Source organism: Cricetulus griseus (assembly GCF_003668045.3).
Source record: "Cricetulus griseus strain 17A/GY chromosome 1 unlocalized genomic scaffold, alternate assembly CriGri-PICRH-1.0 chr1_1, whole genome shotgun sequence".
NCBI classification, from domain to species: Eukaryota; Metazoa; Chordata; class Mammalia; order Rodentia; family Cricetidae; genus Cricetulus; species Cricetulus griseus.
This window is the reverse complement of record NW_023276807.1, coordinates 189,712,538-189,729,646: the sequence shown is the minus strand read 5'-3', so window position 1 is coordinate 189,729,646 and position 17,109 is coordinate 189,712,538. Positions and strand designations below refer to the sequence as shown.

General features: G+C 45.4%; 1 protein-coding gene across 1 annotated transcript; it reads right to left on the bottom strand.

Moving 5' to 3' along the window:
* Positions 1-4,166: 4,166 nt before the first annotated feature.
* Positions 4,167-16,113, bottom strand: Il17rb (interleukin 17 receptor B). The gene is given in 12 exon segments (XM_027389597.2): positions 4,167-4,732; positions 5,515-5,610; positions 6,554-6,644; positions 7,701-7,766; positions 8,125-8,267; positions 9,543-9,590; positions 10,712-10,838; positions 11,480-11,516; positions 11,518-11,605; positions 13,236-13,376; positions 14,166-14,190; positions 16,054-16,113. Coding segments are annotated over 12 exon segments (1,488 nt in total).
* Positions 16,114-17,109: the final 996 nt, after the last annotated feature.

Here is a 17,109-nt window from a genome sequence, read left to right as displayed (position 1 = left end):
GATTTTAAGTTATAATTGCGAACAAATATAAACCTACTCACTTAACCTTTCTTCAAGGTTTTGAACTGCCACTTTGCTCCACCTCCCCACCCCTCTCTGATGGGAAACCTAGCTGACAGCCTTCTATCCTGGTGCTGCCACAAGGGGTACTGTGTGACTGGTCACCAGCTGTGGTGTTTGCCTTTTTCCCTAGCAGTGGCTAGGATCTAAAGTGGTCTGTCTGGGTTCTCCTCTTGGAATTAAGCTCTTGTCTTTGTTTCCCCTCCATCCTCTCTCTCTCTCTCTCTCTCTCTCTCTCTCTCTCTCTCTCTCTCTCTCTCGTCTTTGTTTCCCCTCCATCTCTCTCTCTCTCTCTCTCTCTCTCTCTCTGTGTGTGTGTGTGTGTGTGTGTGTGTGTTATTGATTACAAAGTTGTTTTTACAAAGTTTGATTACAAAATTTTGGGGTTTTTTGTTAACAAAGTTGAATTTACAAAATACCAGTTCAGAGCTAGGTTTCCTGAGGCAAGGATTTAAAGGCTGGTTTTGTTGCTGTTTCTTGTAGGCTTAGAGAAAGGAACAATACAGTACCTGAAAAGTTCCTTTCCTAAAGCTAAATAGATAGAATTTAAGAATAATTTAAAACACCTTTAATCCCAGCATTCGGGAGGCAGAGGCAAGCCAATCTCTGCAAGTTCAAGGCCAGCCTGGTCTACAGAGCAAGTTCCAGGACAGCCAGGACTACACAAAGACTCCCCCTCAAATAATAATGATGATGATGATGATAATAATAATTTAGAGTTAGCCTATATTGTACAAGTAAAGCAAGTGGCTGCTGTAATTCATAACTAACTTCATCTTTAAGCCTCTAGTTTGCCTTTTCCAGAAGAAACAAATAAAAGCTTTTGGAGTTCAGTGTGAACAGCTGACTTTAATCTGTAACATTGTGGAGAAAAGTTGAACTAAATATGGCCAGCCATACCACTGGTAGTCTGGACCCTTAGGAAGCCTCTGAGCTGCAGCAAGGGAAAGAAAAGACATGGTGTAGACAAGGGCAGATCAGGGAGCACTACCTGGGGCTATGACACAAGGAAGACAGAGCAAAATTGCTTAAGCCTGCTGTTAGGTATCTGCTTCTGCCATCTCTGACCAGAATTGGCTTGGGGAGGACTGATAGATAAAAGTAGGGACAGATGAGACCAGGAGATACACATGCAATGTAGAAGTCTAAGATGGGGGAACTGCTGGAACTGTAAGAGTCACCAGGTAACTCAGTGGTTCAGACCAAGAGGTGTCTGCTGGTTAGGGCCAAGAGGGGTCCACCGATGGAGGTTAGGACCAAGAGGGGTCCACCGATGGAGGTTAGGGGCAAGAGGGGTCTGCTGATAAAGCAAGGGGTTAACCTAGTAGTACTATTTGGATATATACTTTATGTTTGAAAATTATGTTGTATGTTTTTGACCTAACTTATAGCATGTGATTTTATGTTTCTGGGCCTTTGGAATAGAGTTTCTAATCAGCCCCATGTTTTCAGAAGCATAATGTATCTATTGTCATCATTCTCCACACGAGTGTCACTTAAATTGGTAGATGTTGATTCAGAGAAGTTGGTTTTTGGTCCAGGTTGTGACACAAGCTATATTCGTCTTCTGTTATCAGCATGTTTGTAAAGTATCTGACAGCTGTCTTGCCAAGTAACTGAACCTGGCCAAACTAGACACTGCCTCAGCCATCACAAAGTATGAAGCTCATGAAGCTGGCTGCAGGGAGTTTGCATCTTTTGGGTTTTATTTTATTCATAAGGTACATGTTAGAATGCATGATGTGGACTTTATGTTGGCTCTTTTATTGCTTGCTTTTTACATTGCTATAAACTGAACCCAGGCCCTTGTACATCATATGCAAATTCTCTGCCAAGTCACAACCCCAAAACATGACCTTTGAGGATAATATGCAATTACAAACTTATTTGAGACAAGAGTCTTAACCCTTTAGCCTGGCACTCACAGCTCTGCCTGCATCCCTTCAGAGCTCTGTGATTGAAAAGGTATGCCGCAGGGGCTGGAGAGAGAGCTAGTGTTAGAAAGCTCACTGCTCTTCCAGAAGACCTGAGTTCAGCTCTCAGCACACATCAGGCAGCTCACAATCATCTGTAACTTCAGCTCTAGGGGATTTGATGCCTTTGGCCTCTTCTGAGTGGACACTTATACTCACATGTACATACCCATATGTAGACACACACACACCTACACAAAATTAAAAATACATTTTTTAAAAGCTGTTCTGGAACTATGTAGACCAGCCTGACCTTGAACTCAGAGATTTTTCTGCCTCTGAGCCCTGAGATTAAAGGCATGTGCCACTATACCCAGCCTCTAGTTACAAACATTTTAACAGTCAACTACCTGAAACTGGATCACATTAATAACCAGATTTATTATGCTGTATGAAGCCTTAATAAGCAAATACATATGCTAATATATATATATTTCTATGGTTTCTACATTAAGAAAAAGCTGCTTCAAGAAAGTCAAGCACTAAAAGACTCAAGATGTTACAGATCTTTGTACTATTACTGCTTCTGTTTTTTGTTTTGTTTTGGTTTTGGTGTTTTTGAAAACTTAAGATTTAGGGCAGTGGTGGCGCACACCTTTAATCCCAGCACTTGGGAGGCAGAGGCAGGCAGATTTCTGTGAGTTCCGAGACCAGCCTGGTCTACGAGAGCTAGTTCCAGAACAGCCTCCAAAGCCACAGAGAAACCCTGTCTCAAAAGAAAAAAAAAAAAAGAAAACTAAGATTTATTTGCATTAGGGGGTATAGAGAAATAGCTCAGTAGTGAAGAGTGTTTATTCTTTCAGAAGACCCTGGTTTGATACCCAGCATCCACACGGTGGCTCACACCTGTCCATAACTGCAGTTCCAGGTGATCCACCACCCTCTTCTGACCTCAAGCACCAAGCATGCATGTGGTACACAGACATGCATGCAAACAAAACACTGATATAGATAGATAGATAGATAGATAGATAGATAGATAGATAGATAGATAGATAGATAGATTTTTTTTTTAAATGTACATAGAGTGCCCTTAGCAGTTAGAAAACAGTGTTAGAGCCCCTGGAACTGAAGTTACAGACAGTTGTGAGCTGTTATTTGGGTGCTGGGAATTGAACCCAGGTCTTCTGGAGGTACAATCAGTGCTCTAAACCTCTGAGCCATCTCTCCAGCTATTAGTGGTTTTTTAAGTAATCATTTATAAAAAGATACTTCAAGAGAGGTTCAGTGAATTAGTTTTGACTTGAACAGGAAACGTGGGATAACCATGAACTCTGGGAACTAGAACAGTGGACGGGTAACTGGGCAAAAGTAGATACCAGTTTATAGGTAATGTGTTTTGGTTTATTTGGGACAGTCTCACTATGTATCTCTGGCTGGCCTTGAACTTTGAAGTCCTCCTGACTCTGTCACTTGAGTGCTGGGATTAAAGTTATGTACTGCCACATCTGGCTAGTGAAGTGTCTTTGTATTTATTTGTCTAGCCTGTACAATAGCCTGGGTTCAGTTCCTAGCACTTCTATGATAAAAATAAAGATTACCTGTCCAGAAGTTTGGCAAGGGAAGGGGCTATACAGATAGCAAACAGTATAGTGGGTCATACAGTACACATATACTGGGTCATCTGGTCAGGCGAGATGTGTCCAGCTTGTGTGTGTAATTGGCTTTTTCTCTTAGGAAGCTACTGAATTAGTAAGGGCTTCTCAAATGAGTTATTCATTAATATATTAAAATGTTACAGGGCTAAACAGTCCTACATGTAGCACAGAGCATGGGCAGTGCAAGACTGGACACCTGACTGGGAAATGCCTTATTACTTCATTGCCAGAATGCTTAGTTTGAAGTGATAATCATTACTGGGTGTTGGGTATAAATGTGATTGAGTTTTGTAAATTTAGTCTTCCATTCATTAATGTCTGTAACTGTATTACATGCATAAAACCTGCCAGTGGCTAGCCTCAGGCATGTTTGCTCAAGTTCCGACTCTGCAAACTCCAGATCTAAAGCAAGTTGTGTAGTGTAGTACTTCCTACACTCAGCCTGTACAGTAAGCCTCAGGGTCATCACACGGCTTTTTGTAACTGGAAATTGGTAGAGTAGGAGGGCTTCGGGGTCTCTCTTCTTCTGGGTGGACTACAACAGGGAACAGCTGCCAGGGCAGGGTTGTGACCGTTTCTTTCTTGACATGTTTTGTGTAGCTTTGAGAAGTTCTGTGTGAAAAGCAGTGGCATCCTTCATGAGACGATACTGGGGGCAGACACTAAGAGCATTATAGTCACCCTTGATGTCAGCTCCCCCAAGATAGACCACCAGGTATTTGTGCAGATGAGCCTGGGTGCTGAAATCACTACAAAAAAGGTTAAAGGCAAGAGGGAACAGGTCCTGAGAGTTCTCCCTGGTGCTGCCCTCGTTCTGGCCACAGGCACTGTCACAAAGACTGTGGACATCACTGGAAAGAAGGAAGATCACTTTGTCTGCTGCTTGCTTCTGAGTGGTAAGCCACTGCACTGGACCCATCTCTGCTATTTTCTTCTTCTGCCATTTTTCAAGGATGACCTCACTTCTGCAGTGATTTTGAAGAAAGTCAGTGAAGCGGCAGACTGTGTGATGGAAGCATATGTCAGATGGATAAACCACCAGGACCTTGATGAGGGGCAGGAGCATGTTGGTAGTAGGAAAGGAAGTCTTCGTGCTCCTTCCTGGGGGAAGGGGGGATGCACTTTGTTAATTGAATAGCAAATAGCAGGCCTTTACAGTAGTCTTAAACCATCACTGATGCATGATCCCACCAGAGAATGCCAGTCAGGTTCAGGAATTGTCTGTACAAGGGGAATAAAAGCCCTGACAGTTCTTTTGAACACCCAAAACACTGATGCTTAAACCTTAACATCCCCCATGGATAAATCAGTCTTCATAGTCAAGCTCTGGTTTTTCAGATAAACTCATAGCAGCTGTTTAGGCTTGAGGGCACCAGGTTTGAAGCAAGCTGTTAAAACTTCTACTTTGGCACAGATGTGACCTCTACATGTCATGTCAGCAGTTGGGTCAACTCTATGGTTTATACCATTTTCTACCTGCAGGTGGTAGAGTTTCTGTAAAGTTAAGCCCCACACTGTGCTACGCAACAAGACTGTACAAAGCTACTGTAGCCCTAGCTAACATAGCACCAACAGGGTCTTCTAAATGAAAGTATTCCTGAGGTGAAAGTTCATGTAGCTTTCCTAGAGTAAAGCATGGAGTTAATATTCTGCCCTGACAAAGAAGCAACTCACAGGGTACACTATCAGGTCCTTTATGGTTTTTTGAGACAGGTTCTCATGTAGCTTAAGCTGGCCTTGAACAGTAATTGAGGATGTCCTTGAACTCCTGATCTCCCTTCTTCCTCCCAAGGGCTGAGAGTACAGGTCTATGCTGCCACATCTAGCTAGCTTTCTTTTTCTATACATGCAGATGGGGAGGACCTCAGAGTGACCACCCTTACCTTGCTTCCAAGTTAGGTAGATCCCAAGTGCCAGCACCCATGTAGCCACCAACAGCACCAGGATGAGTGGCAGCCAGCCTCCCAGCATGCTTCTGTCTGCATGAAACAGCTCAGTCACCCTTAGCAAGCAATGCTACATTTGTCTTCTGCTTGTAAATAACTTTTTACTCTCCTTGGTGGAAGTTTAGACCTTTTCAAACCAAGAACTAGAAGATCTTCAGGGAATTTGGTCTCTCCTTTCGCCATGGGTTCCAAGGATCCAGGTTGTAATAATATCTTTATAGCAAGCGATTCTACTCACTGAGTGATCTCACCAGCCCTCTGCCTAGATTCTCAACAAAAAATTAGGGGACGTTCTCCAATCCTCAAGTGCATAGGCATTTTCACTGTGGCAACCAGGGTTTGAAGAAGCTTTCTTCCTCGGATGAACTTACATACATAAGGGACACACAGCAGGGTGCCCACCAGAAGTCAGGGTTGTAACTATCTAAGCTTGTCTGGCTGTGTTTTGTCTTTTGGCCCCACCCATGCTCTAGTTTCACAAAGTTTTATTTGTCAACTGTAAGTAAAAAGAACTGGCACATCTCTAATTCCAGAGACATTTTCCAGAACATGCTCTCAGGTTCCAGGGAACCGTCTTTTGGTGCCAGTATTTCTGATTTGTTAACCAAATAAGATTCAGAGAGAATTGGAATACCTTGAAATGCATCCTCTTTCATGAACCCAGCACCTGCTCACACTAGTCCTTTATTCCCAGTAACTCTTTCCGTAGCTTTGTAGCACTTTAAAACAACCATTTCATGCTCTTTTCCCCCCTTCTGTATATCCTGCTATTGGAAAAACAGTGTCTTCCTTAATAAAGCCTTTTTTTCTTACTTGGTTATAAGATCTGGGGTAGCACAGACATTGTTCTGTCACACCAGTTCATGGTTCACTGTCAGGGACCTCTTTACACTCCCCCCACACACAGTATAACCTGTTACATCTCTGAGGGGCCCTGTGTGTCCTGAGCACCTCTGTGGTAATGACTGGGACTTACTGTTATCTGTAGCACTTCTCTCTGGACAAAGCACAACTTTTCCTTCACGTCGGATGCAGTCAGAGCCACAGGCTGGGAAAAATGGAGTCAGCTGAGGAAAAGGAGAGGAACACTTCAGTGTCCCCACTTCAACACTTTCTTTCTTTCTTTTTTTCTTTCTTTCTTTCTTTCTTTCTTTCTGACTGCCTGCCTTCCTTCCTTCCTTCCTTCCTTCCTTCCTTCCTTCCTTCCTTCCTTCCTTTTATGTTTTCATTTCTTGGCGTGGTCATCAACAATTTTCCCCTCGTTTACATTTCTGTAGCCCACAAATCCAGTCTGGTGACTCCAGACCAAAATACCTGCAATGTCCTTGAACTTTGTGCATGTTACTAACGTGGTATTTTTCTTATCTAAAAGGGCGGCTACATCCTAATAAACATACAAATCTTTCCCTGGGACAACTGTAGTAAGTTCCCCAGCACTAGGGAAGTCCATGACTTCCTGAAAGGTATAATTGCAGTGGTGTCAGGGTCTGCTCTCGTGGCCATCCTGAGCACTTCATGTTCCAGGGAGTGGAGAATGGCTCTTGGGTGTGGTTGTGTCACACTGTGACCTTCCATGTACCCATGCTGTAAACTACAGGAAACTGAGAGTACCTACTGTTTCAACTTCATGTTTCCACCTGGGCCAACTGAGGCCCCCAGAAGACAAACAGTTGCTCTCCTAAGTTCAGACATTAACTGGACTCCAGCCTGCCTGCTTCCAACCTTTGCAGTTTCACTTTTCAGTGAAAACTATGCTTTGGGGAAGTAAAACCACTGTCCTATCTCAGTTTGAAGATCCATGATAGAAAGTAGAAGTAAAAGCTCTGTGGGAAGTCGACAGCCGCTAATCCAAGCAAAAGGCACAACTGTAGAGTCAGTTTTGTGATTTCACCACTGTAGACCACTAAGGAGACCCTGGTAACACAACTTGATGGGGACGAGACCTGCCATCTTCAAAATGCATTCGGAGGACTAGTGTGTATCAGTTGGTGAACACTTTTCTAGAATTCAAGACGTCCTAGGTTCAGTCCCTAGCATCCCACGAACACATGCACATAAAGTATCTGTGGTGGAGCAGGCTGTTCTCCAGTGTCCCTCCCTTCCCAGACTACTATTTAACTTACGTGGACCATGGCACCTTCACTTTCCCCGTTCACCTGAATGGCTACAGACGTCCGTGTCAGCTTATTCTGGTGCAGATAAGTGAAACATAGTCAAGAGCTAGAAGTCACGAGTGGGTAGATAGACTGTCAGTGATGAACCACTGCTCCTAACTGAATTCTGATGCATCAGACTATGTGGATCAGGACTCACTTGAGAAGCCAATGACTTGTCTTCAGTTGGTTTTAGACTTGTCATCTCCAGGATGCCTACAGGGGCTTGTTTCTGCTCCATTAATCAAAGTAGCCTAGCCTGCTTGGACAACAGATAGCTCTGGGCTCTTTTGAAAGAAAACCTGATCAAATGATTCTAAAGTATCTGTACTTAAAGATACTGAAGCTAGAGGTTGGGGATGGGGTGGTAATAAGGGAATGAAGGAAAAAGTACCTCTAGCACTTGAGCATAACCCAATGGCATGTCCTGTAGAATGAGAACCGAGTATTTATTTACAAGGGGATTGGTTGTAAACTTCACTTCAACCGTCTCCTCATTCTTCTTACAAGCAGTGATGTTTGGGTCCCACAGGCTTCCTACAAGTTGAGAGAAAGCCACATGGGTGACCGGATAACTCCTCCCTTATCTGAGTCCCGGGAGGGGGGCATACCTAAGAGACAGAGACTAGTGTATCTTCCAATATTGTTCCCAGAACTGCAAATTATCTGATGTCAAAGTTTAGGGACACACACACACCCTCCCACAAATGCCATTTATCTTGCTAAAAAATAGCTTCCTTGAGCTGGGACTGACAGGTACAGATCACAGTCTACAACTTGGTTCAATGCTCACCCTACATTTTGAGGTAAGAGAGCTAGGACTGCTATTTTCTCCTTTGTTGGGTGAAGGAGGAACCTCAGTTTAGGAGGTGTGCCCCAAAATACGGAGTAAGTGAACTGAGGTTCAGAACTTAGAAGCACAAGGATAGGCCGCCAGCTTTACTGGATACAAAGGAAGGAAGGAAATGTCATATGATACAGCTTACAGGAATCCCTAGCAGATCAACTATCAGAAAGTCAGTTGTCTCACTCATGTGACTTGGAAATAAGATAAGGCAAATTTCCAGGAACATGAACATATAATGTTAGCACGTATATAGAATGTATATAGAATGCTAGCACAGGTTAGCTTCCTGGCTGATGGGACCACTGGTTCAGCCCCTGGCTGGGAGCTGGTTCTAGGAGTGAATTGGAAGATGCATTTTAGGTCCTAGACCTCACACCTCTAGAGCTGCAAAATTCTTTTAGAGTGCTCTCTTGGTGGGAAGAAAGACACCCCCCCCCCATATCACTAACCTCATTAGCATCTCAAGACTATACTGTCCTGGGATGAGGGACTGACTATCCTAAAGCAGCTCCTTCACAATTCTAAGAGTCTACATAGAGAAGGCAGTCTTTCAAGAAGTCCTCCAGGGCCTTAGCTGGACAAGCACTGGCCCTGTTTGTTAATCCAAACAGAAGGTACCCAGAGTCTCCACTGACCAGCAAGAGTAAAAGCTAGTGGGACTCCCCTCCAACCACAAAACAACTTTCCAAGGATACTGCTGTTAAGAGGGATTTGGGATAAAGTGTTGGTTTAGCCAAGGGGCAGGGGTAGCTTCCTGTAGCTATTGCTGTACTATGTAAACCTAAGAAGTCTATTCAAGTCTGGATAGCTTCTTAGACCAAAGCAGCTCCTTCACTGAGTGGCTTGGGCAGAGAACTTCCATCTCTACATCTTAGTTTCTTATCTGTGTGAGGCTGAATGGAGCTTCATGGGTCCTAGGTAGGAGTATCTCCAAATGACAAAAACAAAATGCTACATCCACCTACCTGTCTCAACGCACTGCTTTTTATATTTCATTACATGGTTCAGGCAGCCTGGTAATTTGAATGAACATTGTTACATTGAGTAAAAGGTATCTCTATTACAGCCCCTTGTCCAGTACACACACACACTCCTCCCTGCTCCGTCTCTCCTGCTGTTTCTCTTATCTAAAGAGAGAGTCTAAACAGGGCACTATTATTTTACAGTTACACAGAATCATTCACCCATGGAAGCTGTAGTCTTAATATTTAAGTACAGTCTTTATCAAAACGTTTGCCAGAATTGACTTGGAAACCAAAAAGTGGGAGTTGATAATACATGTAGACATGAAGGTCTAGATGGTGGGTACCCAGCTGCCTAGTAGGCATGATCCTCACCAACAACGTCACACACTCCAGACAGGACAAAGGAAGGGGGTCTCAATGCTTCCTGTGGGATTCATACCCAAATTGCACATGCCTGGCCTCCATATGAAGCAAACATCAGACAAAAACTCAAATTGGAGACAATCTATCTGATGTTTGACAGGGTCGTAAAATATAATGACCAGAGGAGGCTGAGGTAGAATAAGGGGCTAAGTGCCTTGGAACAGGAAGAAAATGTAATGGATAAGCAGCTGAAATCCCCAAAGCCTGGTGTTCAGTTGATAGAAATATGCCAGTGTTAACTTCCTAGTTTATGTAAGTATGCACTGGAAACCAGGTGCTGATGACCAGAGGAGCTGAGAGCGACGTGGAAACTTTGCCTACTTTTGCAGCTTTTCTAAAGCCATCCCCAAATAAAACTCACTTTAGAAAATCCCAGTGAGCTTTGGTGTTGTCAGGAAAGCTGGAAGTACCACGTAGTAAATGATGTGACACCAAAGCTGCCCTGGATGGCTCGAGATACCAACCACAAAGGAGCAGAGGCGGGGCATCACCACTGTTGTGTGTACGTACATATGGCCCAGAGCAAGTGCTTGGAGAGATGACACAGTCTGCATCCTGCCTGGCTCCCGGGAGCATGCTTTCTCCACTCTTAGCTACTTAACCCTCTCCACCCGAGTGATTAGTAATGTCTGCAGATGAGGAAATGGACAGCTTCAAAGGATTCCCAAGACACTTTGCACCAAACTACATGCCATAACACAGGTAAGACAGTAAGACGGGATAAGCAAAGAGGTGAGAAAGTTTACCTGGAGAGGTGAAGTTCACAGACAAAGAAGGGCTGTCCTCATTCATATTAGCATTGGGGATGTTATGGGCCCCAATGAAATAGAGTGTGCTCAGCTGCACTGGAAAACCTACATAGGAGAAGGTCCACTGCAAAGAAAAGCAAGGCAAATTATGCTGCAAGATCAGAGCCTCTGTGCTGGGCTGTTTTCATTTACAAATTCTTCACACTGTGTGTGTGTGTGTGTGTGTGTGTGTGTGTGTGTGTGTGTGTGTGTTAGTGGGAGATCATGCCACAGTGTGTGTGTTTGAGTGTGTGTATGTAGTGGATGGGGTCATGCCACTCTGTGTGTGTGTGTGTGTGTGTAAGTCAGGACAACTTGAAGGATTTGTTCTCTCTACCATGTCAGTCCTATGGACTGAATTTAGGTTGTCTCACTTGACAGCCCCCCTTTTCATTTACCATTTAATCTCTATGCTCCAGCTGAAACAGGTCTCTGGCCAATGTCTGAATAGGGAATGGGCCCAGGCAATTTGCTGATCTATAACTCAGAATCGGAGAGGAGCGGCATTTTAGAGCTAGGATATAATTTAAGTCTAGCTCTCTTCACTTTGTTAGACATGGAGTCTCAAAAAGATGCTAATGTCCTCAGGCACTGGATAGACAAGTGGCATTTACACCCAGGCAAGCATCTTGCTCTGCATCATCAGGCATTTCTGAGGCCCGTTATTCATGGTTCCCAAGCAAAGGGCCCAGGTGTCAACAACAGCCATGGACCTAAAATGCTTACTTTCCCTCCAGAAGGTCTGGTCTGACTTTGGAAGGCCTGTGTAGTTGCACCTCACACAGTCGTACGAGTCCATGTTGCTTTTGCCAGTCACACAGATCTTAGTAGCCTTCAACAGGCGGATGCTGGCTGCAGAGACAATTAGGTGGGAAGTTGTTCCATTGGTGCTTACCTGGCTCACATAATACTCTGATTTAAATGCTTCATCTTAGCAGGTGTGTACCATGGTATCCAGTGTGGAGATGGGGTAAATGGGGCTTTGGGAGTCTTGGGTACTCTGCCTAAACTTTTGCAGCTCATCACCAGTAGATGCAAACCTAAATTCCAAAGCCCAAGAGCCCTGCTCCTTCTAGGTTGGCCTGTGTTACACAAAGTGCCCATAGTTAGTGATGCCATATGTCCCATTCTAGGTCTCTTGAAGGTGACAGATTGCTTGATGGTCTGGGTCTGTACATATTCTAGGACTGTCTTCCAGTGCATGCCTATGGGTACTTCTGTTAGGTGTGCCTAGGAATGGAATTAATGGGTCCTATATACCACACATTTCTGGTTTAGAAGAGACTTCAGGCTTTAGCTTTGATTACTTTTTTCTACAAAGACTGCCCAAGCATCAGCACCAGACCATGCCTGTTTTAACTGCCCCATGTCCCTGCAGAACCTTCTTTCTTGTGAGTCTGTTTTTCTATCCCTACCTTTCCAAGTTCACTTTAAAGTGCATAATGACATTGAGCAAAGCCTACTGTAGCATCTCACAGGAGTCTCTTGGGGTCCTGGTCTTTCCAGCCCACCCCACTCACATAGAGCACAGCTCCCTTTGGGGCATCCTTTGGCAATGCTTGTGGCTGCCTCTCCTACTACTCTGAAAAATGTTCTGATGAAACCTGTCACTGACTCATTTTCCCAGATAAATGGATCCTTCCCCTGGCTCTTCTCAGCACCACTTTGAGTTTTTTGAAACAAGGTCTCACATTGTAGCCCACTCTCCTGGAATCCAGTATATACCCCAGGCTGGTCTCAAACTTGCAGCGATCTCCCTGTTTCAGTCTCCCAGGTTCTGGGCAAATGGACCCTTGACTAAACTAAGTTTAACATTGGGAAGCAGAAACCACAAGCATGAGCTTCAGGGTCCCGGGATTAGCTTGTCTCAGGAATTTACATGTTTCTTTCTGAATAATCTGGAGGAAATACCAGGACTTTCATGATGTCATTTGGGAAGTGGAAACAGCCTAAGCCAGAGCTTTTCCTAAACTAGGGGAATTGTCTCTTCCATGAAGTATGACTGCAGAATGGCACTACTCATTAGTGACTTTGCACATTTTTACAACCAGCAGAGGCCAGGAACCGACACCCCCAAGTGCTGCCTGTGCGTCCTTCCAATCACTTCCAAGCCAAAATAGCCCTCCAAACCCCCATCGGGGCTTTGACCCTCTTGTTTAGTTTTGTTCTTCAGTGCGCTACTGTAGGCATGATTGCAGATACAATTGTATAGCTGCTTGGAGTCCCACTGCTTGTGTTTGTGACAGCCATATTGCTACCCACACACAGAGAAATCTCATTGTTGAGTTCCAAAGTTTCCACTTTGTGGTTCTTTTAGGCTCTTGCTCATCTGGATGCTGTTCTGAACAGTGCTACTATACACATGCTAGGATGTGGCTTTCATTGGATGCACATCTGTGGTATCTGCCTAGGAGTGGAATTAATGAGTCCTATACCCTCCACATTTCTGGTTTAGTAGGTACTTTGACTGATGCAAACTTACCGTCTGCCCGGAGTATCCAGCTTATGTTCATCAAAATTGAAAAATCCTCTGGTGTAACACTTTTTTTAACAAGTTCCACTTGGAGGTCCCTCAAGTCCCCTGGGGTGAGAGTGTGTTGGACCATCCACTCTGGAGATGGCCCTGGAAAAAGGCAAGAACACTTCCTATGACCCTCCTGTTTCCGGCCCAGTCAGAAGTTATTTCCTCCAAGTGATCTGTCCTATTCCATCACAAGTCACTTCTGCTAAGGAAAGCCAAACTTCTTCTGGATGCTGGCTAGTTTATACTACCCGAATACACGCTCTCAGCCTTGTAGGTCCCAAACTACACAACACTTGGGGTGTTCCAGGTATGTGAGTTCATGTGTGTTCGTGTGTGTGTGTGTGTGTGTGTGTGTGTGTGTGTGTGTGTGTGTGTGTGTGTGTAGTGTATTTGACATGTTCACTAATGTCAGTCCTGCTTTCTCCATGCCTCAGCCCTGGACTCCAGCCAGCTAGCCCACACCATGACCACTTTCTCAGCGCCTCACCTTTGCTGCCACCCCCTCTTACTCACTCTTCCTATTTACATTTCTTGGGCAAACCCACTCTTCCTTCAAAGGCTACCATTCTGGTACCTATGTGTAAAACATTTACCTCCTAGTCCCAATAATAAATGATGTGGCCCCTCCCACCACAATCAATGTCCCCCTGTGGAGAGGCAGGTCCTGCTTCCCACTTAGCATGGTGAGTTCCACTTTACCTGTGTGCTAATTCACCAGCCCATCTCAAACATATCCTTACTTCCCAAATTCCGCCTTGACACCCTCAGTCCCATTAACTAACAAGGCAATGCATCACCATGTGCCTGGTCTACTGTGGCCCGCTGCCTGATTCAGACCTTCTCAATGTCCAACTGTTCTTCCAAATACTCATTCTCTAATGAACCTACCAGTCTCAGAGCCACACTGAATAGTCTGCAGGAGAGAGAGAAACCAGATGTCATGTTGAAGCCAGCAAACCACAATGCTTATTTTACCAAATTAGGCAAAACACCATCATTTTCCTTAGATGTATACCCAAGTGACAAAAAGGTGAGCTGGGAGCTGGAGAGGTGCCTCAACAGTTAACACAGCACACCATTCTTGTGGGCTTTGAAGGCTGTCCTGGAACTCGCTCTTGTAGACCAGGCTGACGTCGAACTCACAGAGATCCACCTGCCTCTGCCTCCTGAGTGCTGGGATTAAAGGCGTGCACCACCAATGCCAGGCTGCACACCATTCTTGCAGAGGACCTCAACAGCTAACACAGCATACCATTGTTGCAGAGGACCTGCGTTTAGGTCCCAGCTCCCACACCAGACACCTATAACTGCCTATAACTCCAGCTCCAGAACTCATTACCTCTGATTTCTGATGATATGTTCACAGGCATGTGTGCATGCGTATATGTACCCACAACACACACACCTTCTCTGCCTCAGATTACTGATGGTCATTGTGAGCCACCTTAACTATATAATATTTAACTGCTTATTTTCAGGACAGTATAATATGTATTGATTTCTCCAGGTTAACTTTTGGCTGTGCAAATAGGAGAAGAAAGCAGGTAGCAATGGATGCAGCCTGCTGTACCTCCCCCAGGCTCATCTCATACTTCTTTCTTGATTTAGGACTCAGCTGAGCTACTTACAAAACCTGGGAGGGGGGGCATTGTAATTTCATCACATCTTTCTAAAACAGCTTTCAAATAGGTAAAGCTTATCAATGTCTAAGAAAGACCAGTACCAAATAAACCCTTTTGAAATTTACCTAAGAAAAATAATGAATAGTATGGTTCAGGAATAGTATATTGAGCCTAAAACATTTGTTTTAGTTGTTAGCAATCTTCAGTGGCAAAATGCAATGTGACAAACCCAAAGGACTCTCGGATCCCAGTGTCCTCATTTCCAAAAACCTTGTGAAGGCAGAAAACAAAGGTTTTTGTAGGGCAAATTTGGTTTGGGTGAAGTCATCCATGGTCCTTCTCTTTGTGACATTCTTTCTAAACAAATGAGCCGCCCACTAGGAACTAGGATCTGGTTGAACGGTAGTGAGACAAGGTATAGTGAAAAAGTCAAGCAACAGTGCAACCTTCACAAAGCTCACAGCAAATGCTCCCGGGACAGTCGTTCTTTTGCATAGAGATCAAGGAGAGCAGCTGATGGCTTGGGACACCATATACTAGTTTTGTCTTTCCCAGTCATCAAGGATGCAAGTGCTGTGTGAACCCAGCACATATTGCATCTAAATGCCTTTCTGAGGATGAGCTTTTTTTCCTCCTGAAGAATGACTGAAAGATTCCTTCATTCTAGGGGACTGGAAAAGGAAGGAAAGCTGTCTTTCAAAAATCGACGTGGTCCAAGACCAAAAGGAAAAGCAAGCAAGAAGACAGGTGCAGTGTGTTCTGGTGACACAATAGGTAGGCACCACAGGTGTGAGTGATGCTGTGTAGTTATCATGATCCAGGCGGTGAGGCATGCCACCTGTATGAGTTGAGTACCACCATTTTATTAAGGAGACTACTAAGGCTAAATGAGCCCAAATGCCCAGGGTGGCATCTGCGGCAAATCGAAATCTGTCTCCAGCAAGCAATGTAAGAGTAGATGCCTTCCCGGCTGGAAATAGAGGGATGATCAAAGTGCTAGGCCCACTATGGTTGTCTCAGGGGTGCAAATCTGGTCCCTTCCAGAGGATGGTTCATGGACAATTTCCTAGAAACTTGGGCTTGCAGGTCACCGCTCAAGCTAAAAGAATGGGAGACTAAGAAAAAACGAGATCACAGAGGAGGGGAATACTTACCGGCTCTCGGGGCAGGGCGCTCCAGCACATTGCAGCCAGGCTCAGCAACACCAACAACATGACCCAGCCACCGCCCCCCACCATGCGGAGCCTGGGCTGGCAGTCCAGGGTCCTCTTATCCAGACGCCCGCCCGCGGCAGCACTCTCCGGGCTCCGCCTCCCACAACGCCGCCCTGCCCTAGTCGGGGCGGGCGCTGGCCTTGTCCCAGGATCGTAAAGTGTTATCCCTGTCGCCCGCTGGGCTCGCGGGGGTGGGCGGGGTGCGAATGACTCGGGCCAGGGAGGACGGAAGAAGCTCCAGCAGCCGCTGTGCGAGTCGAGCCCCGCGCACAGGTGTGTACTACAAGCTAGGTGGGGCGACCGCACCCGCGCCCGGGGCCCTATCAAGCAGCCCCGACCCTTCCCGAGGACATCACGCGACGCTCTGGGGCGCCAGTTAAAGCGCTTCGGACGAGGACCGGCGGCCACCGCCTTCACTGTGTGCCCGGCTCCTGCCTTTTGTCGGCCCACCATCCCAGCCCAGGTACGAAGCTGCCCCCGGTGAGTAACGAGCTTCGGGCCCTAGGCTGGATGGGTCGGGAGGACCTGGAGCCTCCTTTACCCAGGAGTCCCAGAAAGAAAAGGGGGGAGGGACTCGAGCCACCGAAACCTCCTTGGCTTCTTTGAGGGAGCCAGAGACAGGAACTTACAGTTACAAGGTAATATTGATAGGAATCTCCACCCCAGCCACGCAGGCTTTCTGGTTAAGTGTGTTTCTATAGAAAAGAGGTCTGGCGGTTACATCTGGAGTCCCGAAGCTGGTGTCTCAGTACTGGGTGGGTGTTCAGAGCTGAAGTTCTGACATTTGGTGGGGCTGCTGCTTGAATGAAATCTGTCGGGCTCTCCAGTTCTCAGACCTTCATTGTGGGAAGGTGGTCCAGAGCCATCCCTCTGAGAGGAAATGGCTTGAGAGGGGACTCGAATTAGAGAAGAGCTACAGAGCCTGAGATTTATCTGCTTTAGCCCTTCATAGGTCATTAAATGTTGGGATTACCAAACTTGTAGATAGAGGAATTG